Source organism: Engystomops pustulosus, chromosome 7 (genome assembly GCF_040894005.1).
Source record: "Engystomops pustulosus chromosome 7, aEngPut4.maternal, whole genome shotgun sequence".
Lineage (NCBI taxonomy): Eukaryota > Metazoa > Chordata > Amphibia > Anura > Leptodactylidae > Engystomops > Engystomops pustulosus.
Window position 1 is genome coordinate 76,658,779 of NC_092417.1, and position 27,134 is coordinate 76,685,912.

General features: G+C 47.6%; 1 protein-coding gene across 3 annotated transcripts in view; it reads left to right on the forward strand.

The window, feature by feature from the left end:
* Positions 1-27,134, forward strand: part of ENTPD5 (ectonucleoside triphosphate diphosphohydrolase 5 (inactive)) — a 33,909-nt gene that overhangs the window by 1,510 nt on the left and 5,265 nt on the right. The window contains exons 2-11 of one of the 3 annotated variants that reach the window (XM_072116892.1): positions 1,593-1,647; positions 17,933-18,149; positions 18,487-18,566; positions 18,691-18,834; positions 19,182-19,257; positions 20,518-20,553; positions 25,411-25,493; positions 25,569-25,648; positions 25,740-25,801; positions 25,980-26,081. In XM_072116892.1, the coding sequence (XP_071972993.1) occupies positions 17,954-18,149; positions 18,487-18,566; positions 18,691-18,834; positions 19,182-19,257; positions 20,518-20,553; positions 25,411-25,493; positions 25,569-25,648; positions 25,740-25,801; positions 25,980-26,081 (859 nt within the window). In that variant the 5' untranslated portion in view covers positions 1,593-1,647; positions 17,933-17,953. Of the gene's footprint in view, positions 1-1,592; positions 1,648-11,423; positions 11,509-17,932; positions 18,150-18,486; positions 18,567-18,690; positions 18,835-19,181; positions 19,258-20,517; positions 20,554-25,410; positions 25,494-25,568; positions 25,649-25,739; positions 25,802-25,979; positions 26,082-27,134 lie in introns of those variants that run through there. The other 2 variants (XM_072116893.1, XM_072116891.1) reach the window with 2 other exon arrangements.

The window sequence follows — 27,134 nt, forward strand, 5'->3', positions numbered from 1 at the left end:
CTTACTGGAGCAGACAGTCCCCTGGTTGCTAGAGGCCATGTCTTGTTGCAGCATTTCTACCCCAGAGCTGATATCTCCCTCATCCACCAGCCTAGTAAAATTATTAGTGTGCACCAGTTCAGGACTAGACTCCCTGCAACTCTTTGCACTACCCTGTCTACTACTTGTTACCCAACTAGCTGCCCCCTCACTCTGAACCTCACATCAGAACTCCACTCTACATTGTCAATTGCCCGCAGCCTTGAAACTTCCCCATTTAGATCCAGAATCTGGCCTTCCAGATGAGCACACAGCAGTATGTCCGCTCGAATGGTTGCTTAAGGAAAATATAAATGACACAGGATGCTTATTGTTTAGCCTTGGCACTTATGAAGCCCATTGTACTAATGGGGAATACAAGAGAAAATAAAGATTTATCAAAGTACTAATTCACAGAAATGGGATACCACAAAATACAGCAGTTACCTCCAGTCCCTCAATCCTAAGTCACAAATGCTCCCAAACTCGCTTTTCTGTTTCCTTTCTCTGCATCAAAATCTCTGGTTGCAAAAATCCTAAATAAAGCAGGTCCCTCTACACAACCTTCTTTGGTCCAAAGGCTCCATACTGCTCAACGTTAGTGGCCACCCAATACTGGAGACTGATCTATAATTATGGAGACCCCCTAAAGCAGTCAAAAAAGTCTACAAATACTGACCTCTCCTGACTCCTCTTCTTCCTGTGCCGCACTGGAACTTCTTTCTGTGCGATGCTTTGCACTGTGTCCAGATGCTAGTTCTATGTGCTGGCATCAGCACCCAGGGTAGAGCAGAATAGGACCTGGAAGCCGTGAGTACATGTCAGATTTCATTGATGGCAGCGTTCACTGGTCTCTGTGGACAGCAGGGTGCGGTTGTGCACCCCTTCTCTACATCAATGCTCAACTCTCAAGAAGCTTTGTAACATGACCCGAAATAGTAGCTAAACCCGTAGATCCACAGCAGATACGAAGGTAACATCCAGCTTTGTCTGCATTACCTAAACACACATTCTGTTAAGAAAGTTTGACAAACTCTGCCATATTTTATTCAGTGAAATGCCAGACTCCAGAGGAATAGTGTAGTCAAAGCCTCCAATGTTGATTTGAAGATAGCTATGTACCCTCAATAACATGTGTAATCATCCTGATAATGTGCTTAGTAGTGTTGAGGGTCTCCTGTAGGTCTTGTGAAAGCTAGAGGGCACTTAATTCTTTACCAGAAGGAAAGGCAGAAATGTGCATTGTGGGTAATATGTTTTTTTTTGTCCTGCTGCATGTGGTAAATCAGGGTATGATGTGAGTCCAGCTGAGGACATGGGGTGGATGATGGCCATGACTTTGTGCCTGGGACCTTTGCACTGACTTATGCTAAAAATTAATAATTTACAGCATAGTAGACAGGCGGGGAAAGTTCTGAGTAGCTATTACTCAGGAGGCTTCTTGTAACCCTCTGCCAGGGTGGTAAAGGGCTTCTTTGTATTAAGAAAAAGTTGTTTAAGAAAGGTTGATGTGATATACATCTTAGGTGTGTCCTGGGCTGTGATAACTTTCTTAATTAATCTCTTCACATCAGGTTTCCTGTAACTAACAGGGTTTCTCTCAGGCATATAGCCTGCTGCTTACAAGGGGTAAGTTCCTCCATACCGGAGTAAAAAAAAAAGAGCATCGAAATTAGAAATCTCAAATGATAAATGTTCCGTAGTAGGACTGCTGAGGCTTTGTCTTTCTTAGTCAACCTGTCAGCAGAAATTGACCTAATAAACCACTGCCAAGCAGCTAAACACCTTCCAGATCATGTTTCTTTCATGACCAAGTGTGGGGGCATCATCCAAAGAGTGAAGTGATCTGTAAGTTGGTTGCATGAAGTTATGGAAGTGGAGAGTTCAGCACTGTCAGACCTCCCCACCACAGATTGCCCCCCTGCTGTGATTTACATAATTTGTTCCTGCTTGTGATGTCCGTGAATTACAGCAAAAGGGACAATCTTAGCTTGACTTCACTGCTAAACTCTCCACCTCCTTGACTTAAAACCACTATTTTAGATCTCATTTCAAAGTTGATTTTCTGGATGATTCCTCTACACTGTACCATGCAAGAAACATATGGAAGGTGTTGTGAGACACTGAAGGGGTTAACTGTGGATGGGCGGTATGTTTCCCCTAGGTTTTCATACTATGCGAGGCCTGAGTGCTGAGGTTGTGTTGTCCAGCACCTTGGACACAGGTGATGGGAGCAGCCTAATCAGTCTGCATAAAGCCGCTGAGCAGAGCTGAGAGTGTGGTCTCTCTGAAAGGAGGCTGGAGAGCTCTGAAAGGAGGCTGGAGAGCACACAGCCCTGACCTCTGTGCCTGGAGCAACAACATATTTTATGTACTAGTGGTGAGTTAGAGAAACTCTGTTTAGTTAGCACCCTGACGGGTAGGATTTTGTTTGTTTAATGCCTGAATGTGAAGGCTGTTTTATTTTGCTGCTGCAATAAATGCAGGCGAGACCTGTTTTGGACTGAACCTTGGTGTCACTGTCTTGAACTGCATCGCAGTACCCCGCTACCACGGTCTCTACTGGGCCAAATCTCCCACAGTGTTTACTTGCTTGACAACACACTGGTAGTGGTTTATTCGGTCAGTTTCTGCTGACAGGTTCCATTTAACAGATCACAGAGGTGTTTTTCTTGTCTTTCCTCAAAAAGTGTTATAAAAGCTGATTCAAAATCTATGCATCGCAATTGTAGCCATATAAACATCAAGTCATTCCTCACACAGTGCCCTAGATGGAAAAATAACAAAGTATAGCTCTTGAAGATTGCAATCTAATTATTTAAAATAATGAAATCTGTTAATATTGCATATGTATCTGTTCCGTCCAAAAACAAATATAAGATAATATATAAAAAAAAAGTTATAAGTTATATATACCCCACAATGATTCCAATGAGAAAGACGCCTAATCCTGAAAGGATACAAGCTTTCAAAAAGCTCTGTTGCTGGGGAAAAATAAGGTTTAGGTTGTTAGATGATGATGATAATAAAAAAAAAGAATAAAATTGCTCAGTCATCATGACCGATAGTAAAAAAAAAATGAATAAAATTGCTCAGTCATCATGACCGAAGTATGGTTGGTCATAAGGGATAACCTAATGCTGACCGTTGGAGAAATGTAACCAGAGTTACCATTTGTGATTGTAAATTGGAGAATGTAGGATCTCGGAGTGATACTAAAATCTACAACTGATGCATATTGTCTATAGTGACATTTCTGTGAGTGAAAATCCAGCAGAGAATGGCTGGACTGGTTCCAGATGATGGGGACAGAAACAATAAGGCTGTGTTTCAGCAGTGCTCTGGAGGAGAGCAGCTATTTATGGGAATGTGGCATCAGAAAATGACCTATTGTTTTATTATGTTAAACAAATATTTATTGTTTATTTTAATTCTTTTGCCATTATATCTATTTATAGAAATCCTACAATGCTGAAATTTTCACTCCGAAACCTAATATTCATCTGACACTTCTTGTCCTGTACATCTTTCTGTAGCTATCCCAGACTAGAAAGGCATTTAATAGCAGAATCCTATGAAGTATTAGGGAAGCAGTATATTGTATGGGTGACAAGACCTCTTAAGGCTCAAATGTAAATAGTAACAATTAAAAACTTAAAGGGGTTGTCCAGGTATGTAAAACGTTTTATATATGACTGGGGAGGCTTTACTTTAATACATATCTCTCTCCCTGTGGCACTGGCAGGTCTCAGTTTACTGAGGTGGGCAGTGCCATCCCGTCCACAGCCACAAACCTGCTACAGCTGTTGTAGGGATGGCCCTGCCAGCTTCTGTAAGCAAACAGAGACCTGGCAGTGACAGGCGGTGCCGCTGCTGAACGAGAGTGCAGATAGAAGTAAATATATGTTGTTTATTATTTTTAAAAAACCCCAGCCATTTATAAAAAAAAATATATATACCTGGACAACCCCGTTTAAAATACATAAAAAAAATTAGCAAAAAAATTGACAAAACATCTTAGGTATATCTGCATCTAAATATGCCTGTTAAATAGAAATATTATTATCGAATATAGTAGCTAATAAATATCTTCTGAAAGATGAAAAGAGCTTTTCCCAAAAACATGACCGCATGGACAGCTGTCTTCACCATTGTATAAAAATAGTAATGGTGTTACACTGTAGTGAAAGAATTTTACTGTTCTCAAAGCTTTTTCTTTATAGGTACCGTAGTTATAAATGTCTCTTTCAGACATCCCCTTTTGTATTTTTTAACAAACTTCACAAAGTAAACTCAAGATTTGTTGAAAGCAGAGCTGCAATTATTTATCTAGACCAGGATTCACAAACTACATGACCAAAGGCTTCTGCTCTTGATGATCTGAACCTTGTTCACGCTTCTTAGCAAGGTTCCCCTTCATCCTGGAATCTTTTCTATTTGTTATGTCACCTCTTGACTTAAATTCAGTGGTTGACAACTGCCTTTGACAAGCCCATGTCTATCGTCTATAGGAAGCAGGCAATCTACATCCAGAAGAGAGTAGTTCCTTGGTCTGGAATCTGAGAAGGATTCCTCTGAGAACTAAGCTCTTTTCACCAGAAGGGCCACATGATAACTGAAGACTTATTCCTGTCTAACAATCTAATAAATATATACTCACTTTTCAGCTTATTTCACCGGCTCCGCGGTTCCGTCTACTCCTCTTCCGGACTGGGCACATACACTATGACGTGGCGGTGTCGCGACCACATGACATCATAGTGTATGCGTTGTGCGGGCCCTTACACTATGACATCACGCAACCACAACACCGCTGCGTCATGGTGTATATGCTGGGACTGGAAGAGAAGACAGAGCGTATAGATTTTTTTTTTTTTCAAGAGTGTCCTGCTGTGGACATTACATTAACGGGGGATTTATGTAAAGGGGGCATCTGGGCTGGACATTTCATTAAAAGGGGACATCTGGGGGGGGGGGGGAATCCCAAAAAAAATCTTCCAGTCTGAGGCCACAAAATTACTAGTGGTGGCCCTGTGTAGTACACAAGACCCACCCCAGATAGTAGGGAGTTTCATATTAGGCTGTGGAATTAATGCGCTTATTGCTTGGGAACAGAGACAGCTACTTAAAAGAAAAAGGAGCCAAAACCAGTGAAGTTACACCTATTAAAAGGTGCAAAAAGTTGTAGTTGATGGTGTTATATTGCCGGGGATATAAGCTACACCACAGTTGTGCCCTCCATTGAAAGTAAATGGACATATACCTACAATAGAAGGCTGAAATGTATCCAACTGTATACTTAACTTATTCTTACATCCTCTGGTTCAATCCCCTCCCCCCCATGAAAGGAGGAGGGGGAGCGAATATTGGTAGTGGGTAGTGATTTGCTGCTGCCATTGTTTTATGTAGACAGTTACACCACTCACTGAGGAAAGAACCACGGTGTATGTTCAGGAGAGGCTTGTTATGGATGATATACAGTGGCATTCATCCCCCATAGGTTTTAATGATACCCCCCTGAATTTATACTTTGTTTTTACCTCAGGAAGCAGGATCATATAGTGCAGTCTACTACACATTTTCCTCCTGTGTTTCCTGATGTCAAATAAACTGAGCAGACGGAGGCCTCCCCCTGCCTGTATATGTCTTTGGAAACGTTCAATGTGTATGTTGGGAGTTCATGGTGTTCATTCTGATGGTTTAAAAAATAAACTTTACAAAAAGATCTGAAATGCTCTACATGTATTTATTCCACATAGGCCTGTGTTTGTAACTGTGTCGCACCCTGTCCCCTTAGGCCAAGGGCACTGACGGTGAATCAGGGGCCGTCACTATGCTCTCTATAAAGGGGAAATGGTCGTGACGCCAGTCGGGATAAGGGTTGCTGATTTTTTTTCTTTTAAATCATGTAACTTTTATTAAAGCGTATACATATTGCAGCATACATATACAGATATCATAAGCTGAACTGTATAGGTAAAACATTAGCTCTGAACATATACCGTATATACTCGTGTATAAGCCGAGTTTTTCAGCACAAAAAATGTGCTGAAAAACGTCCCCTCGGCTTATACACGAGTCTATTACCCCCCAAAATTACCCACTTAAAAAAATAAAATTAAATACTCACCCTCCGATGTCAGCGCGGCTCCCCGATGTCGGCGCGACTTACCGATGTCCCCGATGTCAGCGCGTCCCATCTTCTTTCTTCTCCGCGGCTCCTCTTCTCTCTTCTTTCTTCTATCATCGACGCGGCCATGTTTTCTTCATGGCCGCGCATACTATGACGTCAGCAGCGGCCACGTCATAGTATGCGCCTGCTAGAAGAAAACATGGGCGCGGGAAGAGTGAAGAGGAGCCGCGGAGAATAAAGAAGACAGGACGTGCTGACATCGGGGACATCGGTAAGTTGCGCCGACATCGGGGGGAGCCGCGCTGACATCGGCGGGTGAGTATATAAGTTTATTTTTTTAAGGGCCGTGGGGGCAGGCTGTATACTACTAGGGACAGGCTGTATACTACTAGGGACAGGCTGTATACTACTAGGGACAGGCTGTATACTACTAGGGACAGGCTGTATACTACTAGGGACAGGCTGTATACTACTAGGGGCAGGCTGTATACTACTAGGGGCAGGCTGTATACTACTAGGGGCAGGCTGTATACTACAGGGGGGCTGCTGTATACTACAGGGGGGCTGCTGTATACTACAGGGGGGCTGCTGTATACTACTGGGGGCTGCTGTATACTACTAGGGGCGGCTGTATACTACTAGGGGCTGCTGTATACTACTAGGGGCTTGCTGTATACTACAGGGGGGCTTGCTGTATACTACAGGGGGGCTTGCTGTATACTACAGGGGGGCTTGCTGTATACTACAGGGGGGCTTGCTGTATACTACTAGGGGCTTGCTGTATACTACATGGGGGCTGCTGTATACTACATGGGGGCTGCTGTATACTACATGGGGGCTGCTGTATACTACAGGGGGGCTGCTGTATACTACTGGGGGCTGCTGTATTCTTCTGGGGGCTGGCAGGCTGTATACTACTGGGGGCTGGCAGGCTGTATACTACTGGGGGGGTTTGACCAATGCATTTCCCACCCTCGGCTTATACTCGAGTCAGTAGTTTTTCCCAGTTTTTGGTGGTAAAATTAGGGGTCTCGGCTTATACTCGGGTCGGCTTATACTCGAGTATATACGGTAATCGTTCCCCCCTCCCAGGTCTGGCTGTATCATGCTCCTCAAGAAGTACCCCATAATCCATCTCCCAAAGAGCTACCTCCTTCAACCTCCATTTACCCTTTCCTCCCAATTCCAACTATCCTTCAGGGCAAACCCTCTGCCATCTCCGAATCAAATCCTCTGTTCCCATTCCTGGACACTCCAACCATTTTTTCCACTGTTTCCCAAATTTACGGTTGCTGACTTTAGCCCTGGGAGATATGTGTTACAGGTCGGCGTGATCTTATGAACCCTTACCGACTAGGGCTGGCTCCCAGGGGAGTGGATGGAGGAGGAGGTGTAAGTCACTTGCCTTTCAATTATAGCAACGCCAATGAAACAACTCATACACTTGCTTTTGAACTTGAACTGTAGGGATGCCGACCACCTTGGTGACCTATCCTCCTCAATATGATTCTTGCTTGTTCCTCAGTTGCATTGAACTCCTCTTATTATAAGTACAACCTCTGCTTGTTGTGCTGCTTAGCTCCTCTGAGACCCAGGCCTCCTGCCTGTCTCCTCTAGGCCATGCTTCAGTGGCTGCTGTTCCCTCTGACTGCTCCCGCAGACTGACTTTACTCCCTCCTCGCTCACACTCACTTCAGACTCCTCAATCACTCTTAACTCCACCCTTCTTCTTCCCACAATTTTTCACTACTCTCTCACCTTGGTAGGCCGGCCACACAGACACAAATACCTCCTGGTATGTCTCGTCTTCATTGATGAACCTGAACCCTCTTTGGGTATCGAACCCGGTCACTACACCAGAGGTCCGGTTTACTCCTGCCCACGAGCCGGCCATGGACTCAACAGACAAGTAGCGGCCTGCTTCCTTCTGGCGGGTTTTCGACTGCTCAAAATATTGAGACTGCTTTGATTTACGCAGCACCTCGCCTCTTTCGCTGGGCGGCTGCCAGCCAGGCACCGCCTGAAACACTTGCTGCACGAGCCGCTGGATGGATCCTACCTCGGATACTGCGCAGGCGCTGGAACCACCATTCTCCTCTACTTCCGAGTCACGGCCACCTCCTAGAGCTTCAACAGCAGCTCACAAAATGGACCTTGTCCCGGTCCCATCCGGGCAGGCCTGGCCCATCGATTTGAAGGCGGCAATGGCGGCGCTTCGGGGCACTCTGGTATATGGCCCGCTCTCTGGGGGTCTCAGCACTGGAAATATCCTCCCATTGGGAGTTCTGAGGCTATCAATAAGCTCCCAACACAGGGAAGAGAGCTGGGCATTTATCTCCTCGTCCATCAGCTCACGTTCTTCATTCCATGCCATGCTGGATGCACGTGGCGCAGCTCGCAGGGCCTCCTCCCTTCTTTAGCTTCATGTCAACAAACAGGGGGACGGAGTTGGTGACATCCCGATCAGCTCTTCCCGCCAGTGAGCTTTGCGCAGGCTCTGAATTTTTGCTGCGTAGTTGTTTACAATAATTTTTCCAAGGGGTTAACTCGTTCCATGCCAGAGCAGCGCTCCCCCTGCACTGTGCAGTGTGGCAACACATGTCTAGTCAGATAATGTTGGAGGGTCGGGAGCAGGGCTTCCACAGTAAAACACCTCCACATCAAAATCCAATTCTTGGGTTTTCCCTTACTCCCTCCCTGAAGGGTACTGACTGTTGCGCAAGATGGCGGACCGTCCTTACTCTCACACGTGGTGTCTGCTCGCCCACGCGGTAGGCTGCAAAATGGCTGCTGGCCTTAACCACCAGGTCCTCGCACGGAATGGCGTTGATCCTGTTTGTGACGCCAAAAGAGGAGCTATCGGGCCCCGTCCCCTTAGGCCGAGAGCACTGACGGGGAATCAGGGGCCGTCACTATGGTCTCTTAAAAAGGGGGAAAGGAAAGGACTTGTAGGGAAATGTTGGTAATGCCAGTTGGGATAATGGTTGCTGACTTCAGCCCTGGGAGATAGGTGTTGCGGGTCAGCGTGATCTTATGAACCCTTCCCAACTAGGGCTGGCTCCCAGGGGAGTGGATGGAGGAGGAGGTGTAAGTCACTTGCCTTGCAATGATAGTGACGCCAAATAAACAACTCATACACTTGCTTTTGAACTTGAACTGTGGGGATGCCGACCACCTTGGTGAGCTATCCTCCTCAATATGATTCTTGCTTGTTCCTCAGTTGCATTGAACTCCTCTTATTACAAGTACAACCTCTGCTTGCTGTGCTGCTTAGCTTCTCTGAGACCCAGGCCTCCTGCCTGTCTCCTCTAGGACATGCTTCAGTGCTGTTCCCTTTACTCCCTCCTCGCTCACACTCACTTCAGACTCCTCAATCACTCTTAACTCCACCCTTCTTCTTCTCACAATTCTTCACTACTCTCTCACCTTGGTAGGCCGGCCCCTTTCTTTATTAAACATAAAACAATTAAAGGTATATACATAGTACATTGCCATAGCTGTAGGACCCGACATTTTACACAAAGCAGACTTTGCTATATCTGCATTTATTCACATGAACACTTTTTGAAAGGACTTAATATCTCTTTTTAAGCTGGAAATTTTTCAATGGTTGTGTAGGTTTTCTAGGGAAAGCGCTTATATTATAATATCCAGGTAGTACCTTATTTTCTACACCTCATATGTGTTAGTTTTGAGACGTGTACTGAAGAGGCTGAGGGGGGCAGCCGATGTTGCATGCGCATTGTGGAAGGGAAGCACATGTGTGGTAATGTGAGGAACTAACAGTGCAATCACAATTAATGAACAAGAGGAAAGTAGCCCTGGATTGTGCCATAAATGTGAGCAGACACACCTCACAACATGAGTGACGTCAGACCACACTTAGGATTTTCCCAATACATGGAATGTGATTGAGGATGATGGGAATAGCATGGATACAGGTCAGTTTGGGAGGAGGTAATCCTCGCTGGAATAAATACTTTATCATAGACATTGGTCTTTCTTAAAGAGAATCTGTCAGGCAAAATAACCTCCCTAAACTAAATATATTTTCATAAACTGCCATTAGAGAGCATTGCCTCTATCCCTTTATTGTCCCTCTACATGCCTGTAAATCCAAGCAATGAGGCCCTAAAGCTGTATGCAAATGACCTGTGAAATGTCCAATGAGTCATTAGCATATTCAAGCTGTCCAGCTTATTCATGAGTGGGAGGCACAGCCACACCCCCAGTGCTTGACTGACAGCCTGTATAATGATGTAATGGCTGCTCCATGTGCTTGCTGATTGCCACGCCCCTGCAGCCTATGTGTGTATAGGAGAGATACAACAGCTCCAGGCAGCCATGTTATAGCAGAACATGTCAGGTACTTGTGTAGCTGATGTCTGTGTCTCTGTGTATTAGGAGGATGCAGCATTTCACCATACACTAACTATGCTTTACTATACATTACACACAGACATGAGCAGGGGGAGGAGAGGGGAGGGGGAACAGGAGTGACATCACTGCCTCTGACCATGTGACCAGCCTCATTTACATAATACAAAATAGATGATTTTATAATGATTAATGTATGAAATTACTAGATAAAGGCTGTGATGGATCCTTGTGAGCTGCTCTAACAGGTAGAGGTGACAGGACTAGTGACAGAGACCTGATGACAGGTGTCCTTTAAGCACTTATCCCATAAAAGTTATGTATAAAAGGGAAGAGAGTAACGGTGGTAATGCAGGGGCGTAAAAGGAGTGACAGGGCCCCATAGCAGACTTCTGAACGGGCCCCCTCCCCCCTTTAAAAAAATATATACATAATTTGTATAGTCACACATGATTTACAATCACACACATTTATATACCGCATAAACATACATACAGTATATACAAATCATTTATACATATACATATAGTACCATATGCACACATGTAGCATTTACACATATATAGTGCAAATATACAATACATACAGCATGTACACACATACAGTATATACACACCCAGTACCCCCAGATGCTGGGGCCCTTTGACAACCTTTCTGTTTGTAAGAAATCGGCATCAGAGCAGATCCTGAGTGGTGTCCTTAAGGTGCATTATTTCTATATATTAACTGTATAGATGGCGCATCACCATATAGGTGTCTTCATCTTTAAAGGTTAGGCTTGGTTATAAGAAATACCAAGTAGTGTATTTCTTTAAGAGGGCAGGTTACTCTAACTGCACTTTAGTCCTCATCCCTCAATGTAATTAGGCTTGTAACACATGCCTCCCTCAATCCTGGGAAATCTGGCTAGAAAATATCAGGTAACTGTGAGGGCAGAGGGAGGAACAGTCCAAAGAGCTGCGTGACACTGCAAAATACAGGTAACTGCTCTACTAGAGGTGCAGTAATAGTGGTGTGTCGGGTTCTAATGTCTATAGTATAGGTGACTGCTATACTGGAAATGCACTGGTAGATGGGTGGTATGGGTTATGTGAGTGACTAGTGTTCTAGACATGTAATGATTAGTTGTAGTGTAGTACAGACAACTGTATTGTAGATGTGTAGTGTGATGGGACATATAATACATGTGACCGGTATTGTAGATGTGTAGCTATAATGTAGTGTCATGGGACATGTGTATATAATACATGTGACTGGTATTGTACATGTGTAGTGATAGTGTAGTGTGGTGGGACATGTGTATATAATACATGTGACTGGTATTGTACATGTGTAGTGATAGTGTAGTGTGGTGGGACATGTGTATATAATACATGTGACTGGTATTGTACATGTGTAGTGATTAGTGTAGTGTGGTGGGACATGTGTATATAATACATGTGACTGGTATTGTACATGTGTAGTCATAGTGTAGTGTGGTGGGACATGTGTATATAATACATGTGACTGGTATTGTACATGTGTAGTGTGATGGGACATGTGTATATAATACATGTGACTGGTATTGTACATGTGTAGTGATAGTGTAGTGTGATGGGACATGTGTATATAATACATGTGACTGGTATTGTAGATGTGTAGCTATAATGTAGTGTCATGGGACATGTGTATATAATACACGTGACTGGTATTGTGCATGTGTAGTGATAGTGTAGTGTGATGGGACATGTGTATATAAAACATGTGACTGGTATTGTACATGTGTAGTGATAGTGTAGTTTGATGGGACATGTGTATATAATACATGTGACTGGTATTGTACATGTGTACTGATAGTGTAGTGTGATGGACTTTACTTAGTAATGCTGGCTGGTGTTCTTTAAATGCAGTGATCTCTCCCTGCCTGCCTGCCACTCACTCAATCACTCACTCACTCTCCCTGCCTGCCTCTCACTCACTCACTCTCCCTGCCTGCCTCTCACTCACTCACTCTCCCTGCCTGCCTCTCACTCACTCTCCCTGCCTGTCACTCACTCACTCACTCTCCCTGCCTGTCACTCACTCACTCACTCTCCCTGCCTGCCTCTCACTCACTCTCCCTGCCTGCCTCTCACTCACTCTCCCTGCCTGCCTCTCACTCACTCTCCCTGCCTGTCACTCTCTCCCTGCCTGCCACTCACTCACTCACTCTCCCTGCCTGCCACTCACTCACTCACTCTCCCTGCCTGCCACTCACTCACTCTCCCTGCCTGCCACTCACTCACTCTCCCTGCCTGCCACTCACTCACTCTCCCTGCCTGCCACTCACTCACTCTCCCTGCCTGCCACTCACTCACTCTCCCTGCCTGCCACTCACTCACTCTCCCTGCCTGCCACTCACTCACTCTCCCTGCCTGCCACTCACTCACTCTCCCTGCCTGCCACTCACTCACTCTCCCTGCCTGCCACTCACTCACTCTCCCTGCCTGCCTCTCACTCACTCTCCCTGCCTGCCACTCACTCACTCTCCCTGCCTGCCACTCACTCACTCTCCCTGCCTGTCACTCACTCACTCACTCTCCCTGCCTGTCACTCACTCACTCACTCTCCCTGCCTGCCTCTCACTCACTCTCCCTGCCTGCCTCTCACTCACTCTCCCTGCCTGCCTCTCACTCACTCTCCCTGCCTGCCTCTCACTCACTCTCCCTGCCTGCCTCTCACTCACTCTCCCTGCCTGCCTCTCACTCACTCTCCCTGCCTGCCTCTCACTCACTCTCCCTGCCTGTCACTCACTCACTCTCCCTGCCTCTCACTCACTCTCCCTGCCTGCCTCTCACTCACTCTCCCTGCCTGCCTCTCACTCACTCTCCCTGCCTGTCACTCACTCACTCTCCCTGCCTCTCACTCACTCTCCCTGCCTCTCACTCACTCTCCCTGCCTCTCACTCACTCACTCTCCCTGCCTGCCTCTCACTCACTCTCCCTGCCTGCCTCTCACTCACTCTCCCTGCCTCTCACTCACTCTCCCTGCCTGTCACTCACTCTCCCTGCCTGCCACTCACTCACTCACTCTCCCTGCCTGCCACTCACTCACTCTCCCTGCCTGCCACTCACTCACTCTCCCTGCCTGCCACTCACTCACTCTCCCTGCCTGCCACTCACTCACTCTCCCTGCCTGCCACTCACTCACTCTCCCTGCCTGCCTCTCACTCACTCTCCCTGCCTGCCACTCACTCACTCTCCCTGCCTGTCACTCACTCACTCACTCTCCCTGCCTGCCTCTCACTCACTCTCCCTGCCTGCCTCTCACTCACTCTCCCTGCCTGCCTCTCACTCACTCTCCCTGCCTGCCACTCACTCACTCTCCCTGCCTCTCACTCACTCACTCTCCCTGCCTGCCACTCACTCACTCTCCCTGCCTGCCTCTCACTCACTCTCCCTGCCTGCCACTCACTCACTCTCCCTGCCTGCCACTCACTCACTCTCCCTGCCTGCCACTCACTCACTCTCCCTGCCTGCCACTCACTCACTCTCCTTGCCTGCCACTCACTCACTCTCCTTGCCTGCCACTCACTCACTCTCCTTGCCTGCCACTCACTCACTCTCCTTGCCTGCCACTCACTCACTCTCCTTGCCTGCCACTCACTCACTCTCCTTGCCTGCCTCTCACTCTCCTTGCCTGCCACTCACTCACTCTCCTTGCCTGCCACTCACTCACTCTCCTTGCCTGCCTCTCACTCTCCTTGCCTGCCTCTCACTCACTCTCCCTGCCTGCCACTCACTCACTCACTCTCCCTGCCTGCCTCTCACTCACTCACTCACTCTCCCTGCCTGCCTCTCACTCACTCACTCTCCCTGCCTGCCTCTCACTCACTCACTCTCCCTGCCTGCCTCTCACTCACTCACTCACTCTCCCTGCCTGCCTCTCACTCACTCACTCACTCTCCCTGCCTGCCTCTCACTCACTCACTCTGCCTGCCTGCCTCTCTCTCACTCATTCACTCTGCCTGCCTGCCTCTCTCTCACTCATTCACTCTCCCTGCCTGCCTCTCTCTCACTCATTCACTCTCCCTGCCTGCCTCTCTCTCACTCATTCACTCTCCCTGCCTGACACTCACTCACTCACTCTCCCTGCCTGACACTCACTCTCCTTGCCTGCCTCTCACTCTCCTTGCCTGCCTCTCACTCACTCTCCTTGCCTGCCTCTCACTCACTCTCCTTGCCTGCCTCTCACTCACTCTCCTTGCCTGCCTCTCACTCACTCTCCCTGCCTGCCTCTCACTCACTCACTCTCCCTGCCTGCCTCTCTCTCACTCATTCACTCTCCCTGCCTGCCTCTCTCTCACTCATTCACTCTCCCTGCCTGACACTCACTCACTCTCTCTCCCTGCCTGACACTCACTCTCTCTCCCTGCCTGACACTCACTCTCCTTGCCTGCCTCTCACTCTCCTTGCCTGCCTCTCACTCTCCTTGCCTGCCTCTCACTCTCCTTGCCTGCCTCTCACTCACTCTCCTTGCCTGCCTCTCACTCACTCTCCTTGCCTGCCTCTCACTCACTCTCCCTGCCTGCCTCTCACTCACTCACTCTCCCTGCCTGCCTCTCACTCACTCACTCACTCTCCCTGCCTGCCTCTCACTCACTCACTCACTCACTCACTCTCCCTGCCTGACACTCACTCACTCACTCTCCCTGCCTGACACTCACTCACTCTCCCTGCCTGACACTCACTCACTCTCCCTGCCTGCCACTCACTCACTCACTCTCCCTGCCTGCCACTCACTCACTCGCTCTCCCTGCCTGCCACTCACTCACTCGCTCTCCCTGCCTGCCACTCACTCACTCGCTCTCCCTGCCTGCCACTCACTCACTCACTCACTCTCCCTGCCTGACACTCACTCACTCACTCTCCCTGCCTGACACTCACTCACTCACTCTCCCTGCCTGACACTCACTCACTCACTCTCCCTGCCTGACACTCACTCACTCACTCTCCCTGCCTGACACTCACTCACTCACTCTCCCTGCCTGACACTCACTCACTCACTCTCCCTGCCTGACACTCACTCACTCACTCTCCCTGCCTGACACTCACTCACTCACTCTCCCTGCCTGACACTCACTCACTCACTCTCCCTGCCTGACACTCACTCACTCACTCTCCCTGCCTGACACTCACTCACTCACTCTCCCTGCCTGACACTCACTCACTCACTCTCCCTGCCTGACACTCACTCACTCACTCTCCCTGCCTGACACTCACTCACTCACTCTCCCTGCCTGACACTCACTCACTCACTCTCCCTGCCTGACACTCACTCACTCACTCACTCTCCCTGCCTGCCTGCCTCTCACTCACTCACTCTCCCTGCCTGCCTGCCTCTCACTCACTCACTCACTCTCCCTGCCTGCCTGCCTCTCACTCACTCACTCACTCTCCCTGCCTGCCACTCACTCACTCACTCTCCCTGCCTGCCTGCCTCTCACTCACTCACTCACTCTCCCTGCCTGCCTCTCACTCACTCACTCTCCCTGCCTTACACTCACTCACTCACTCACTCTCCCTGCCTTACACTCACTCACTCACTCTCCCTGCCTGACACTCACTCACTCTCCCTGCCTGACACTCACTCACTCTCCCTGCCTGACACTCACTCACTCTCCCTGCCTGACACTCACTCACTCTCCCTGCCTTACACTCACTCACTCTCCCTGCCTGACACTCACTCACTCACTCTCCCTGCCTGCCACTCACTCACTCACTCACTCTCCCTGCCTGCCTGCCTCTCACTCACTCACTCTCCCTGCCTGCCTGCCTCTCACTCACTCACTCTCCCTGCCTGCCTGCCTCTCACTCACTCACTCTCCCTGCCTGCCTGCCTCTCACTCACTCACTCACTCTCCCTGCCTGCCACTCACTCACTCACTCTCCCTGCCTGCCTGCCTCTCACTCACTCACTCACTCTCCCTGCCTGCCTCTCACTCACTCACTCTCCCTGCCTGACACTCACTCACTCTCCCTGCCTGACACTCACTCACTCTCCCTGCCTGACACTCACTCACTCTCCCTGCCTGACACTCACTCACTCTCCCTGCCTGACACTCACTCACTCTCCCTGCCTGACACTCACTCACTCTCCCTGCCTGCCTGCCACTCACTCACTCACTCTCCCTGCCTGCCTGCCACTCACTCACTCACTCTCCCTGCCTGCCTGCCTCTCACTCACTCACTCTCCCTGCCTGCCTGCCTCTCACTCACTCACTCTCCCTGCCTGCCTGCCTCTCACTCACTCACTCACTCTCCCTGCCTGCCACTCACTCACTCACTCTCCCTGCCTGCCTGCCTCTCACTCACTCACTCACTCTCCCTGCCTGCCTCTCACTCGCTCACTCACTCTCCCTGCCTGCCTCTCACTCGCTCACTCACTCTCCCTGCCTGCCTGCCTCTCACTCACTCACTCACTCTCCCTGCCTGCCTCTCACTCGCTCACTCACTCTCCCTGCCTGCCTCTCACTCGCTCACTCACTCTCCCTGCCTGCCTGCCTCTCACTCGCTCACTCACTCTCCCTGCCTGCCTGCCTCTCACTCACTCACTCTCCCTGCCTGCCTGCCTCTCACTCACTCACTCACTCTCCCTGCCTGCCTGCCTCTCACTCACTCACTCTCCCTGCCTGCCTGCCTCTCACTCACTCACTCACTCTCCCTGCCTGCCACTCACTCACTCACTCTCCCTGCCTGCCTGCCTCTCACTCACTCACTCACTCTCCCTGCCTGCCTCTCACTCGCTCACTCACTCTCCCTGCCTGCCTCTCACTCGCTCACTCACTCTCCCTGCCTGCCTGCCTCTCACTCGCTCACTCACTCTCCCTGCCTGCCTGCCTCTCACTCACTCACTCACTCTCCCTGCCTGCCACTCACTCACTCACTCACTCTCCCTGCCTGCCTGCCTCTCACTCACTCACTCTCCCTGCCTGCCTCTCACTCGCTCACTCACTCTCCCTGCCTGCCTCTCACTCGCTCACTCACTCTCCCTGCCTGCCTCTCACTCGCTCACTCACTCTCCCTGCCTGCCTCTCACTCGCTCACTCACTCTCCCTGCCTGCCTCTCTCTCGCTCACTCACTCTCCCTGCCTGCCTCTCTCTCGCTCACTCACTTTCCCTGCCTTCCTCTCACTCGCTCACTCACTCTCCCTGCCTGCCTCTCACTCACTCTCCCTGCCTGCCACTCAATCACTCACTCTCCCTGCCTGCCACTCACTCACTCACTCTGTGTGTTGCCCTGTATGCATATTTCCGGATTTTTTATGTTTATGTTTCTTTAATATAATGTATGCTAATTGTATATAGTTTACCAGATGTCCTCTATAATTCTTCTATGTATTTATTGGGTGCATATAAAACAGCAGCCTTTATATTTTTTGTACAGGGTGTGTGACTCTGGGAGAATATGAAGTGCTTGCTCTCTGCTGCTGTTGTTATATGTTTGGCCTTTTTACCTGACTGCTGCTCATCGGACCTATTTTCTACTCATAATGTGAAAACTACGTCACCCACGTCTAATAATACAATCTATGGCATAGTGTTTGATGCGGGCAGCACTGGGACAAGAATTCACATCTACATGTTCCATCAGAGCTCTGCAGGTACGGGTCAAGCTTGTCTCTTAAAAGGGGTCCACCCACTGTGGTGAATTTTAAGTTTAAGGTAAGTGGTCCTGTGGATATGGGATAACTTACTGATCAGTGGGGGCCTCAGTGGTGGGACCCCCACAGATCACAAGAATGGGGGTCTGTTGTTCCTGAAAATCCCTGGAGAAGTTGGTCACACAATCATCTCTCTGTTTTTCTCTATGGTGCTGATGGAGATAGCCTAGCACTGTACTCGGTTATCTCTGTCAGTTCCATAGACAGTGAATGGAGCAGCAGCACACATGTCCAAACTGTTTGCCATAATCTTATTCTGGTGTTCTCCATGTTTTAGGGTCTCCTCTAGACCTTGATGGGGAGATTTTTGAGTCTGTGAAGCCGGGGCTTTCAGCTTTTGCTGAACAGCCTGAAAAGGTGAGCTGAATTTTCTTAGAGGGGAGCATCAATGAGATAAATGTCTGACATTTGGATTTCATGTGTTGAGTATACTAATGATGCTCCCTGGATTGCCTTGGTAATTTGTGATGATTCCCCTCAGTGTGCAGAGTCTATCCGTTCATTGCTTCAACTAGCACAAGGCAGTATCCCCCCTACACAATGGAAGAAAACACCACTGGTGCTGAAAGCAACTGCGGGACTACGACTGCTTCCTGAACACCAGGCTGAGGCCCTGCTCTCGGAGGTATGAGAGCTGTCCGAATACTAATATATTGTAGAGATAACTTTCAAGGTTCAATTAAATGAACACAGTGTCCAGGCAAGGGCCATAGGTGTGTGGTTGCAAACTATCTTTACATTCGTCAACTGTCCAAAAACAGGAGGGTTTTTGGATTTTTTTCTTGAATTGTTGCAATTATTATTGTTTAACTGTCCATTTGACTGCTGCTATTGGGTTCATACAGGAAAGTAGAATTATGTCTGGGTAGGTTAATACCAAGTCATCCAAGGGGGTTTGATTTTGACTGTCCATTTATCTTAGGGGTTGCTGGCATGACTTTGCCTCATGCGGGGGCCTCTTTTTGTTTTTAGGTCAGAAAAGTCTTCCGTTTATCTCCTTTTCTGGTGTCGGAGGACAGTGTCAGCATCTTGGATGGAACCGATGAAGGTAAGAACAAGATTTTAGGTGTCCATAAAATTCATAATACGCCCATGTCGGATATATCATCAATAAGATCTATTCATCAATCTTTCTGCTGTCACAATAGGGAATTGTACAATGGGCATTGCAATGTTATAATGGAGCTTTGTTGATGTCATTGTGGGCATTTTGATGTCATTATAGGGCATTATTTGTTTTAATTGTACCTTGTGATGTCATGATGCAGTATTATGATTTCACAGAGGGCCATAATATAGTCATAGTCACCTCCTAGAAGGAACATATTACTTACCGTATATACTCGTGTATAAGCCGAGATTTTCAGCACAAAAAATGTGCTGAAAACCCTCATCTCGGCTTATACACGAGTCAACTATAAAAAAAAAAAAAAAAATACTCACCCTCCGGTGTCCGGATCCTCGGCGGCAGCTCCCGATTCTCGGCAGCGGCTCCGCTCCTCTCTTCTTTCTTCACTGGCGGCTCCCGGGCTCTTTGCTTAGCCGGCAGTCGGGCGCACACTAAGATGCGGCGCTGTCACCGCCGATTACGTCATCGGCGGCGACACTGCCGCATCATAGTGTGCGCCCGCCCGCAGATCGCATGGACGCGACTGCCGGCTAGCGAAGTGACCGGGAGCCGCCAGTGAAGAAACAAGAGAGGAGCTGCCACCGAGGTTCGGAAGCCGCCGCCAGGACCGGGAGCCACCGCCGAGGACCGGGAGCCGTGCCGAGCATCAAAGGTGAGTATCGTCGGAGGGTGAGTATTAAGTTTGTTTTTTTTATTCACTTGGCATACTGGGGGCAGGCTGTATACTACTATTGGGGCAGGCTGTATACTACTATTGGGGCAGGCTGTATACTACTATTGGGGCAGGCTGTATACTACTATGGGGGCAGGCTGTATACTACTATGGGGGCAGGCTGTATACTACTATTGGGGCAGGCTGTATACTACTATTGGGGCAGGCTGTATACTACTTGGGGGCAGGCTGTATACTACAGGGGGGCAGGCTGGCTGTATACTACAGGGGGCAGGCTGGCTGTATACTACACCCTCGGCTTATACTCGAGTCAATAGGTTTTTCCAGTTTTTGGTGGTAAAATTAGGGTTCTCGGCTTATACTCGGGTCGGCTTATACTCGAGTATATACGGTAGTCTAAATTGTTGTTGAAGTTGGGCTGAATGACAAGAGCAGCTAGAAGTGACCGGGAATGTCATCCATGAGTCTATGCTCAGGTATCTGATAAAATGCACTTCTTTTTACAGGGATCTTTGCCTGGATTACAGTCAACTATCTTACAGGTATCTCCTTATATAAAGTGTCCACTACCGCATTGTACATTTGGTGAAGGGCTAGTATTATGGATTTTAATGTATGAGTGCATCATAGTTGTCAAATAGAGTTTGGGGTGTGCATGTCACAGGCATGGGATAGAGTAGGAATGCACGTGTTGTAACTCTGGGTATGGTTTGGAGATATATGTACGCCGTAGATATAGTTGGGGGAAAGTTGTAACATTGCTAAGAACCTTTATTTTTAAAAACACCCAGATTTTTTTTTTGGCCTGGAGCACCACTCCAGTTTTACCATCCTCTGCCTTCATGCACCCTAAACAGAGAAGTGTCGCTGCCATAGTTCCCGGTATATACAGGGCTCACTGCTATTTCCTGGAACCAGCCAAAATGACCCCTCAATGTGGAAAGTCCCATCACCTGACTGCCCAACCCCCTAACACAAGATATATTATTTAATAACTCTGTTTTACTTTGTCAGGGCCATTACCAGGGAGCCACAGGGCACAGGATCAACTGCTAAAAGAATCACTAAATATAAAGTATATAGAGATGGTATCTCTAAAATATCTCTATATGCTGGGACATTGTATGCTTATTGTTTGCTTTTATTTAATATCCTGGTACCATAAGACTATTAGGATGGCGTCACACGGCCAGTCTCTCTTATAAATATATATAATAAATTGCTTGCCATGTCCTGGCAGAAAAATAAAAAAAAATATAAGAGAGGTGATACATCAGAGGGGTTTTATTTCAGGAGGTTCCTACGATAGATAATCTGCGTGGATTGTACAGGCGGTCCCCTACTTAAGAACACTCGACTTACATACGACCCCTAGTTAAAAACGGACCTCTGGATATTGGTAATTTATTGTACTTTAGTCCTAGGCTACAATGATCAGCTGTAACAGTTATCACATGTGTCTGTAATGAAGCTTTAGTGTTAATCCTGATTCTTATGACAACCCAACATTTTTAAAATCCAATTGTCACACAGACCAAAAAAGTTCTGGCTGGGATTACAATGATAAAATATACAGTTCCGACTTGCATACAAACTCAACTTAAGAACAAACCTACAGACCCTATCTTGTATGTAACCCGGGGACTGCCTGTATTTAAATCTGCAGCGTACCCCCTCCAACGCTGGACAACGGTTGATGCCTCTACGGCTTTTGATACTCTGGAGTGGAATTTTTGTGGAAAACTCAGAAAAAAATGGGCTTTGCCCTATGATTTATATCCTGGATTAAATTATTGTATAAAGGGGCTACTGCAAGGGTGATAGTCGATGGAATATTATCAGAACCATTTGTTTTGATAAGAGGGTCTTGGCAGGGTTGCCTCTTGTCACCCCTATGATTTGCTATAGCCATGGATCTTGTAAAATTAGACAAGTTCCAACAGGGTGGGATACATGAGAATATCTGGGATCCCATGATTTTATAAATAAAGTATTTGAGGTAATTTGGGGCGATGGTGTTTTTTTCTGGTGTGAGTATCAATTGGCATAAATCTGTCTGTTTACCCATAGATAAAATGGAGGAATCTCCTAGGGAAATTAAGGTCTTAGAAGAGGGAGGTAGTGTGAAATACTTGGGAATTAATGTTTCTTTAGATATTTTGGCATATATTGAGTTAAAAATTATACCCATGATAGATCTTTTGAGTAAACATATATATAAATATGGAAAAAATTACCACTTAATATGCTAGGAAAAATAGCCCTGATTAAGATGTTGTTGGTTCCAAAATTGTTATATGCTACTCCCATACTTGTTCCTTTAAAATATTTAAGATAATAGCGTCTTTTCTCAGATTTTGTGTGGCGAGGGAAACAACCTGGGCTTAAAGGACACTTGTCATCAGGTCTGTGTCACTTGTCCTGTCACCTCTACCCTTTGGAGCAGCTCACAAGGATTTATCCCAGCCTCTATCTAGTCAATTAATACCGTATATACTCGTGTATAAGCCGAGATTTTCAGCACAAAAAATGTGCTGAAAACCCTCACCTCGGCTTATACACGAGTCAACTATAAAAAAAAAAAAATAATAATAATACTCACCCTCCGGTGTCCGGATCCTCGGCGGCAGCTCCCGATTCTCGGCAGCGGCTCCACTCCTCTCTTCTTTCTTCACTGGCGGCTCCCGGGCTCTTTGCTTCCTTCGCTAGCCGGCAGTCGGGCGCACACTAAGATGCGGCGCTGTCGCCGCCGATTACGTCATCGGCGACGACACTGCCGCATCATAGTGTGCGCCCGCCCGCAGATCGCATGGACGCGACTGCCGGCTAGCGAAGTGACCGGGAGCCGCCAGTGAAGAAACAAGAGAGGAGCTGCCACCGAGGTTCGGAAGCCGCCGCCAGGACCGGGAGCCACCGCCGAGGACCGGGAGCCGTGCCGAGCATCAAAGGTGAGTATCGTCGGAGGGTGAGTATTAAGTTTGTTTTTTTTATTCACTTGGCATACTGGGGGCAGGCTGTATACTACTATTGGGGCAGGCTGTATACTACTATGGGGGCAGGCTGTATACTACTATGGGGGCAGGCTGTATACTACTATGGGGGCAGGCTGTATACTACTATGGGGGCAGGCTGTATACTACTATGGGGGCAGGCTGTATACTACTATGGGGGCAGGCTGTATACTACTATGGGGGCAGGCTGTATACTACTATGGGGGCAGGCTGTATACTACTATGGGGGCAGGCTGTATACTACTATGGGGGCAGGCTGTATACTACTATGGGGGCAGGCTGTATACTACTATTGGGGCAGGCTGTATACTACTATTGGGGCAGGCTGTATACTACTATTGGGGCAGGCTGTATACTACTATTGGGGCAGGCTGTATACTACTATTGGGGCAGGCTGTATACTACTTGGGGGCAGGCTGTATACTACAGGGGGGCATGCTGGCTGTATACTACAGGGGGGCAGGCTGGCTGTATACTACAGGGGGGCAGGCTGGCTGTATACTACAGGGGGGCAGGCTGGCTGTATACTACAGGGGGGCAGGCTGGCTGTATACTACAGGGGGGCAGGCTGGCTGTATACTACAGGGGGGCAGGCTGGCTGTATACTACAGGGGGCAGGCTGGCTGTATACTACAGGGGGCAGGCTGGCTGTATACTACACCCTCGGCTTATACTCGAGTCAATAGGATTTTCCAGTTTTTGGTGGTAAAATTAGGGGTCTCGGCTTATACTCGGGTCGGCTTATACTCGAGTATATACGGTACATTAATCATTGCAAAATCATCATTTCTTTATTATGAAAATGAGGCTGGTCACATGGTCAGAGGCAGTGATGTCACCCCTGTTCCCCCTCCCCTCTCCTCCCCCTGCTTATGTCTGTGTGTAATGTATAGTAAATCATTGCTGGTGTCTGTGCTTTATCTGCTGACATGCTGCATCCTCCTAATATACATGTGTGAGACACAGACATCAGCGTTTAAAGACAGATGACCGGAGTCAGCAATATCAATCAATCTTTCTTTATATCCAGAAAATGTGAAAAGACATAAAACACAAGTACATCACCAAATCTTCGGCAAACAGTGTCAATTGTCCATAGAATGGTAGCACGCTAGGAGATCATGGCCTTTCACTGAGCAGCAATTTGTAAGTTTCCTTTGTTTTCCTGACGTACCAATAAGGAGGAAAAAATGGAGGGGGAGTATATGAAGGTTCGATCTTCATCGTTTTTTTTTTTTCCTTCCCTACTTCGTATTTTCCACTTTTTTCCGCGACCGCTGCACTTAACCCCTTCCCGACGCGGGGCGTAATAGTATGATGCGTGTCGGGTGTGGGCTGAGCCCTCTCCATAGCTGGTAAGAATATGCAGCAAAGACTTACTGGTACGACCTGCGATCGGTGCTACTTCCGATTGCGGGTGTTATCCCGTCGATCCCCGGCAGCTTCAATAAGATTGCCGCTCCCCGATTTCACTGCATTTGGAATTTTTTTCCCGCTTCCCGGTACACCGCACGGAATATTAAATACAGTCACGCAAAAAAACAAGCCATCACAGAACTCTTTATGTGTAAAAATAAAAAGTTATAGATTTTTGAAGGTGGGGAAAAAAAGTGCAAAAATGGAAATGAAAAAACAAAAAAGGGCCAGGGTTAAATGGAATGTGTGGCACCACATTGGATGAAATTGTTGCCTACCCCCCTCAAGTTTTATTAAAGTATATAATTTAAAAAGATGGCAAATAAATGACCTGTTGCCTGCCCTGACTCTAAGGCCTCATGCACATGACGGTATATGCAGCTGTGAGCTAGCCACACAAATTACGGCTAGCTCACAACCTCCATTGACTTCGATAAGACATGGTCATGGTGTGGCGAGGCTGTGAACGCACCGTGCGTTGGGCACTTTGAATGGGCAGGGGGCATCAGGCCTACGACCCCCATTGCTCTGACAAATCCTGTACATATAGTAGCTCAATGGGCATAATCTTGCAGTTGAAAAGTCACTGCACCAAAAAATGAAGCCAGTGCGTAACTGGTCAGCAGAAAATTAGACCGACAAATACAACTGGACTGTCTTACACTATAGCAGACTCCGCATTCAGCATCAGACACAGTGATAAATGTGGCACAGCAGAAGACTGCTCTAGTTCTTCTCTGCACTGGTCTATTGTGCGACACATCAGTACATCTCCACCATGTGTTAAAACACTGCCAGGAGGGTGTTACAGAGTGGTGCTCAAAGAGCAATATCAGTGCCCCGGGTACACAAAGTTACTAATTTACATAGCTGGGTACTTAGCAATGCATATAAGGAGGCGTATAACATGATGCTAATAGTTATAGCGGAGGATGGTGGACTCCTTTATACATGCAATTATGTTCTTTGCAGGTCGGTTACATGGGGATCGAAGTGTGGGGACCCTGGATTTAGGTGGAGCCTCCACACAGATAACGTTCTTGCCTTTGGCTAAGGTGAGTGCTGTCCTGCCTTCTGTTGTAAGTCTTTGATGTAATCCTCTTCACCATTTTGAGTTTTTGTATTTTTAGGCCACATTGGATAAGACTCCTGGCAACTTCCTGACTTCCTTTGAGTTATTTAACAGCACCTACCGATTGTACACACACAGGTAAGAGATGTTACTGGCACCAAGAAGGGTACAGGTTCCTGGGGATAGGGGCATTGAGTAGCTCTGACAGTTGTCTTTGCACATTACGCAGTTATCTGGGCCTTGGTCTGAAGGCGGCTCGGCTGGCTGTGCTCGGAGCCTCTGCGTCTGCAGGTAACCAAAGGACAGAATGAATGCACGTTGTGTGGGAATAGGCATGTCGTTTTCATGGTAGTTTTGAACCAAACCCAAAAGTAAATCCAGCAAGGACAGAGATGTGGTCCTTCCTTTATATTTTCCATTTTGGTCTTAGCGAAAGAGCTCACAAAGGAAATATGTAATTGCCTTTCAGCTCAGCAGAAACAGATTTTTCGGAGTCACTGTTTCCCATCAGCTTTCCAAGGAGAATGGACATTTGCTGGCATTGCCTACAGATATGCAGGACAGTCTGATGGTGAGCATATATACTAATATTCTTCCCATATTATTAAAATGTACCTTAATTTAAATATTTAAACTACATAAAATACTGATATACTTAAAGAGAACCTGTCAAGAAAATTAACCCCAAAAACAAAATGTATGTTCATAATCTGCCATAAAATTGCTTCTATCCTTCATTGTCCCTCTACATCCCTGTAAACTTAAAGGAAACCTACCACTTAGAATGGTCGGTGTAAGCAGGGTGAGCTGGTGCCGGTACTTACTTTCGTTAGTGTTATTAACCGCGGTATCACGGTTTTAACACTTTTTAAACTCTAGAGCAGAACAGGCTTCAGTGCTGCGTGCGCACGATCATGCGCGCGCCTCCATAGGAAATGACGGAGACGTTGCGCGTGCACGGTCGTGCGCAGGGCCGAAGCCCCTTCTGCTCTACAGTTTAAAAAGTGTTAAAACCGCGATACCGCGGTTTATAACACTAACGGAAGTAAGTACCGGCACTAGCTCACCCTGAGCTGGTGCTCGGTATTTACTGCTTACACCGACCATTCTAAATGGTAGGTTTCCTTTAAACAATTGCTCCTAGAGCTGTATGCAAATGACCTGAGAGAAGTCCAATGATTCATTATCATATTCAGTTGTCCCTCTTATTCATGACCGCCTGTATAATGATGTGACACTCCTGGTGCTGGCGCTCCCTGCAGCCTGTATGTGTATGAGATTCAACTGCAACAGGATGCAGCCATGTTATAGCAGCAAATGTCAGGTACTTGTGTAGCTGATGTCTGTGTCTCACACATGTGTATAGCAGAACAGAACATGTCAGCAGATAAAGCCCAGACGCTAGCAATGCTTTACTATACATTACACACAGACATGAGCAGGGGGAGGAGAGGGGAGGAGGAACAGGGGTGACATCACTGCCTCTGACCATGTGACCAGCCTCATTTACACAATAAAGAAAATATGATTTTAGCCAGATAAAGGCTGGGATGGGATCCTTATGAGCTGCTTCAACAGGTAGTGGTGACAGGACTAGTGACAGAGACCTGATGACAGGTGTCCT